Source organism: Diachasma alloeum, unplaced genomic scaffold (assembly GCF_001412515.2).
Source record: "Diachasma alloeum isolate Michigan unplaced genomic scaffold, Dall2.0 Dall_scaffold_00865, whole genome shotgun sequence".
Classification (NCBI taxonomy): Eukaryota; Metazoa; Arthropoda; class Insecta; order Hymenoptera; family Braconidae; genus Diachasma; species Diachasma alloeum.
In genome coordinates, this window is record NW_021680986.1 from 1 (window position 1) to 6,053 (window position 6,053).

General features: G+C 37.8%; 2 protein-coding genes across 2 annotated transcripts in view; both read left to right on the forward strand.

The window, feature by feature from the left end:
* The first annotated feature begins 178 nt into the window (after positions 1–178).
* On the forward strand, positions 179–1,937 carry LOC107045027 (membrane-associated guanylate kinase, WW and PDZ domain-containing protein 2). The gene is made up of 3 exons (XM_015267118.1): positions 179–345; positions 624–758; positions 1,517–1,937. The coding sequence occupies exons 1-3, from the start codon at positions 283–285 to the stop codon at positions 1,655–1,657; spliced, it is 339 nt and encodes a 112-aa protein (XP_015122604.1). The 5' UTR covers positions 179–282; the 3' UTR covers positions 1,658–1,937.
* Positions 1,938–4,875: 2,938 nt separating this feature from the next.
* LOC107045041 (cytokine receptor) overlaps positions 4,876–6,053 on the forward strand; it is a 24,907-nt gene continuing 23,729 nt past the window's right edge. Inside the window, exon 1 of the mRNA XM_015267143.1 lies at positions 4,876–5,522. The gene's annotated coding sequence lies outside the window, so the exon portion shown is untranslated. The remainder of the gene's footprint in view (positions 5,523–6,053) is intronic.

Below are 6,053 nucleotides of genomic sequence, written 5' to 3' on the forward strand. Positions count from 1 at the left end.
TAGAGGTCCTAGCACGCCATTTCTCGACCCGCTCTTTCGTTTGAGGTCACATTGGGTACCATTATGGCAGGTTTGGAAAAAATTCAATTGAAAAATTTTGTGAATTCGGAAAAAATTTAATTATACAAAATTGGGCTTTCTTTTTTTGTATGAGAGTTTTTGGTTTTTTTTTAGGATGAGTCGACTGGAGATGGCGATGGGGGGCAGTACCACGCCGTGGAGTTGACTCGAGGTACTCGGGGATTTGGATTTAGTATTCGAGGGGGAAGGGAGTTCCAAAACATGCCACTTTTCGTTCTGCAAATTGCGGAGAATGGACCAGCAGCTATTGATAATCGATTGAGGGTGAGAGATGTTCTGGCATAGCCCAATTTATAATACAAAATTCTAATCAATTTTTGCATTAATTAATTGATATTAATTATTCAATAACACGCAATTAATAATGTAAAATCAATAAAATGTACTTAGTAATGTAAAATTAATATTAATTAATTAATTACAAAATATCAAAAAATAATTTTCGTCAATAATTCAATTCTCTACGAAAAATATCTTTCGAAATTGTTGTCGACTGCTAAAAAATAAATAAAAATAGGTAAAAATACATTTATTCTGCCCAGGTGGGGGATCAAATAATCGAGATAAACGGAATAAACACAAAGAACATGACACACGCGGAGGCAATCGAGATAATTCGAAACGGTGGTCCATCGGTTCGACTATTGGTTCGTCGTGGATGCCAAATGCCAAGTGCGGTAGGTGCCCCACCTCATCTATACGACATGAACATATAAACCCAGAGTAAATCGAAAAAAAAAACAATCATGAATCATAATTACTGTAACAATTTAACCGCCTCACGTATTGTCAGCACTAACCCACCATACTACGATAATTAACGATTATTCTAATGCGCTGTTAATGAGCTTTAGGACATGAAAGAAAAAAATCACAAAGCATTTCACATGTTTCATAAGCCCACACACGACGAAACAATCAAGCAATTCCCAAAAATAAGTAAGATAACGTTTTTAATTGAACTTGTGCATTAAATTGCGAGAGAATCATTCGTTTTAATCCTGAGGATAATTAATTACTGTGTTAATTAAACACCGAGCTTGGCCTTAATCAAGATGAGAACTTAATATGACACGTTAGTATATATTTTTACGTACGAAACGTTCGATCCGTGTAATGTGATCTTCACTCGAAGAACTTTATTCACAGAATTGCTGAGACAATGGATAACTCAAGTCGTAAAATCGACACAATGAGAAAATATTAATAACGCCGAATGCGCTAAGAATGTCCAGGACGAATGAATTTATTGACTGGTGCTAACGACTCACATTAATGTCTCAATAAATAATTAAAATTTCAATCATGGTAATCATGTGTGATTGTTTGGAGGGGGAAAAAGTGCCTTGCACGTGTTCTCACGCAAAAATGTCTTCTGTATCTCATTTTTAAATTGCTCTGACGAAATTATTTCATTGATTGACGTTTATTGTAGCATTATATTGACCGTATAAGTGTTCAGACGATTGACGAGGGCACCGTGCGCACGAATAATAGTGAAATAATTGATGGAAAATTAAAGAGCAAAAGAAAATCATCGATTACACTGTGCTGCTGCTCCTGGAGAAAACGATGATGATTCTGATGTAGCATTGGTTGATGCTTTTTGTTGGTAATTAAGGTGAATTGTGCCTGTGGATAGCATAAGTATTCAAGTATTCAAGTGGAGGAAAACACGTGTGAAAGAAATTTAGGAGAATTTCTCTTCAAGTTTTATTGGAATTCTATTGAAAAATATAATTGTTTCTTGCGACATTTTTTTAGGACATTAGTCAACTTTAATGTAGAATTTTTGAAAGGAAATCCAAGTACTTTGGCTATTTTTTCTCCAATTAAATGTTTTTGTACTTTTTTGATTTTATTGTTTAAACTTTGCAAGTCTGAATTTGAATCTCGATATTGAACCGTTAGAAAACATTTTAAAAATCTGAAAAAAATAGAAAGTTTGCTTTTGGAAGATTGATGAAATAATTAAAAAATTGCAATTTTTTAATACTTTATAAACAATCAATTTTCAACCAAAAAAATAATTTATTTATAAACAACGAATGCTTCATATTCTGCGTAAAATGTAATTTGAATGGCACTTGGATATTCTCAATTTTTCCACAGAATTTCGTGGGCATAAATTTTCCCTTTTTTCCGCTGTATTTTTATTTTTTTCTCATAACAAAATCCAAGAAAAAAATTTCACGCGCGACGATGTAGAATCTCTTCTGTGAATCTCTCGAAAATGAATTGTGAATAGGAAATAAGAATTAACGCGAAACGTCGGGTTAATTGATGTAGCAAAGACTGCACTCGAATAACAGTTTCACGAGAATTTTTTGATACATTTAATTGCTAGAATTTCAGCGGAATTGTTGAACGTTCGCATTATTATTAATGAACTTTTATACATATTTTAATCGATACTCAAGTGCTTTATACACGAGATTTTCCACTGATGATTATTACCGACGAATGAGCAATTGGTTGGACATATGAAATTCCGATTAATCAGGGACTAATGAAAATTATCACTTGACGAATGATATCCAGCCGACCAAAGAGAAATTTGTTCGTCTGTCGACAATTACTCAACCGAGCATTGTTATTTTGTAATTAATTTTGTATTTAAATATTTACTCCTTCACATCTGATGGAAGAGGGGCCGGAAGTATAAGAAATAGAGGATAATTTTACAATTTGTAATGTGTAAATGTGTTGACTAATATATATTTTTATATCTACAAATCAGGGTAAATCGAGGGAAATGTCTGGTTGAATTTATCACTCCGACTATTCATTTTATTCCACTTCGTGTCGACCAAGTACATGTGAAATATTTTCAGTAATTATTTTTCGCCTGTTTGTAGTGAACACGTAGGTATGATTTTTTAATCACACTGTGCTCAGTTCAATGCACATGTCCAGACACTGGACGGAGTGATTAGAGTAGATTATTCTTGCCGCGTCTTCCACGTGTGGATTCGATCACTGACTGCGTATGATTAGTTATTTGTATCGGCTGATTAAGCGTTTTAAACCTTTGGATACTGAGTTGAGTGACGTTTTGTAGAATTATTGGTAGTGAATTGTACAGATTTTTTTCATTTACAGGGAAAAATCGGAGAGTAGAGGATCTGTAAGAGTGATTATGGAATAATGCGATACGAGATTATTGTTGTTGAATTATATTGAAACAATAAAATATTTGACATGAGTTGGGGCTGTTTATTAGGGGGGATTTGAGGAATAATTTACGTTTTTGTTGTTTGGAGAAATGATTCCTTTCTGAGATAAATTGATAATTAACAAAAAAGTTGAATTCGATTTTATCGAATTCAACTTGAATGGGGTAAAATGGACACTTTAGACTTTTGTTTTATTGACTCATAACTGAGAAACAAATTTATCAATTGAGCTCAGTTTCGGCTCATCACAAAGAGAAATAATTGTTCTTTGCAATGAAAAAAAAAATTATTAAATTTTATCAACATTTCAACCCGTTATTAACATTTTTTAAAAAAGCCAAAAGTGTCCATTTTACCCCAACCTCCCCAATAAATATTTAAATGAGCAATAAATATTAAATATTTATATGAGCAATATGAGATCTATCAACCACTTTTTTGGAAAGTATTATTATCGGACGACAACGGCCACATACCCTTGATCCTACACTGAGAAAAAATTACCTCTGCCGAAAATATATTTATTCCGCTCAAAAATATCGAGATAACTTCGTCTAATAATATAAGGCACATGGAGTTAACGTATAGTTTGATGTAAATAGAAAATAATTTGTCGCCTCAAAATCTGTGTTTTTTTCACGTACACAAGTCAAGCGGAAACGTACTACACTATTCCGCTGATTACAAAAAAGCTTCGTAAAAGGTTTTGAAATTTTCTGTGGATCAGAGGTTTGATCTTCTCAAACTTATCCGTTTGTGACCTCAGAACTGGACTTTGATTTCTCACTCAATAACTATCAATGGCGGGGAAACAAATGAGTAATATTGGAAATAATAGAGAAAGTGCAGTAGAGATTATACAGTCGTATTTTTCCTGAAAGAATGGTTCTTCTGTTAGCTCAAACTTCTGCTTCGGGGAAAATTTTTTGGTTTCCAGTCAAACAGATTATTATTTATCACGATATTTGAATCCTGGCATTCTACTCGAAAGAATATGTATTCATATGCCACTGTCAGATTTTCAAGTGGAAAGATAGTTATTTTCATCACAAGGTCCACAAAGTATTTTCTGACGAATGTGGCTTTATTGGCCGAGCCGAAGGCGAGGCCTATAATCAGATTCGTCAGAAAATACTTTGTGAACCTTGTGATGAATGCAATTTTTCGTCAGATGGCCCGAGCGAAGCGAGGTTAGAATCGCGGTTTACCAGGCCTGGTGACGAAAATAAATTTTCCGCTGCAGAATATTTTATAATCTCTGATATTTTCTCGTGGGGAATAATAATCTTGAGACAAGAAAATTTTGTGCAGGTGAACATTCATCTTTTCTCCAGAGCTAATTTTTCCTCTCAGTGTATTAATTCTCATAATTTTCTCAAACTCCAAACTCTACCTACCAATCGGAATTTAACGGGCAAAGACAGAAACATCATTACCGCCGATTAATTTTTTACCACCCAGTCGGAAACAATCGGACTGTTTTACCAGGGAACCGCTCCCGAAAGCCCCGGACCAATTCAAATCTCCCGCCCGCCCGACACGTCGCTCCAGTCGCCCCCCACCCGCGAAACACTGCATTTCCAAGAATGCGGTGCTCAACGTCGTTGCGTGACGTCAACCTGCGTCAAAACTCCGCGAGTGAACTCCCGAGGAGGCCACGAGCCCCCGAAATCTCCCCGAAAGAGTGATAAAAAGCCTCCCCCGTCCAATCCGCGCACACGCCCCGAAAATCCCCCGAATAAAATCATTTCCCCTCGAGCCTCCGCGAATTCTCCGTAAAAATGGACACCAGAGGAGTTGGCAGCTCTGTCGATTGATTGGTGAGGAGCCAGGCTGAGGGGCCAAGTTATTTCCCACCGTCCGTGGGCATCAGGTACAGGTACACCCCCATATTAACAGACCACCAGTCCTACAACACCCGCTAATCAGTGTCACAACCGTAACCCCAATGCCCCGTCCAACGTGACATGCCCAATTGTCCGTTGACTCTCTCTCCCCCCCGCCGGACCCCCCAATCCTCCATTACCACTGAAAGGCCCCAGTGTCACCTCCCAAAGTGCTAAAACCCCCCGAGAAAAACACGACAAACTGAGAAAAATCCCGTGCACTGCGTCGCAAGTCCCAACTTTTAACCCAACTCCGTGTGTATGTGACACGTGTCTGTGTGAGTTTTGTGTTCGTCATGTCGTAGTGGGACTGCGGCCTAGAATTCATGGAAGTGCAATGTGAGATGAGCTGTGGAAATTCAACGTTCTCTCGGTGAGGGTAAGTCCATAAAAATTATTATCCCCCCGGAATTTCACCGAAATCCCCTCGATCTTTGTCTGCCTCACCGAAAAATCCGGAGGCCCCAGAGGAACCAGAAATAATAAAAATGGTGGGTGCTAAGTGGCCTGAGGTGTTTGTGGCCTGTGTGCAGGCCTCGAGAGAGCGTTTTCACCGTTTCTCGGAAAAAATATTCCCACCCATTCGACCAACAACTGATTTTTCTCGGTAAATCGGGCATGGATGGGGCGCCATAGCAAGACTTGTATTTTTCTCGTGCTGTAAGAAACTTTATGTTTTCATACGGATTGTGGATGTGCACGGGTTATCATTGGGACTAGTCGGGAATTTTTAATGCCAGGGTATTGGTGAGGGGGATTTATACGACTTTGTAACTATCGTGCGACTGTGTGAGGGGGGGGGAGGCGTGCATGTACGCGGGATTCACACATTCTTACGCATCAGACGCAAGCGAGGAAGATGTTTATCTCCGTTTTCACGACTTGTACGAGTGAACGGGTGGGTAGTTCG

Excerpts from the sequence above, each read along its gene's own strand:
- LOC107045027 (XM_015267118.1), top strand. The coding sequence starts at position 283 with ATGCCACTTTTCGTTCTGCAAATTGCGGAGAATGGACCAGCAGCTATT. Across the intron at positions 346-623 it reads CTATTGATAATCGATTGAGG|GTGGGGGATCAAATAATCGA; the intron begins GTGAGAGATGTT and ends TATTCTGCCCAG. Across the intron at positions 759-1,516 it reads GATGCCAAATGCCAAGTGCG|CATTATATTGACCGTATAAG; the intron begins GTAGGTGCCCCA and ends CGTTTATTGTAG.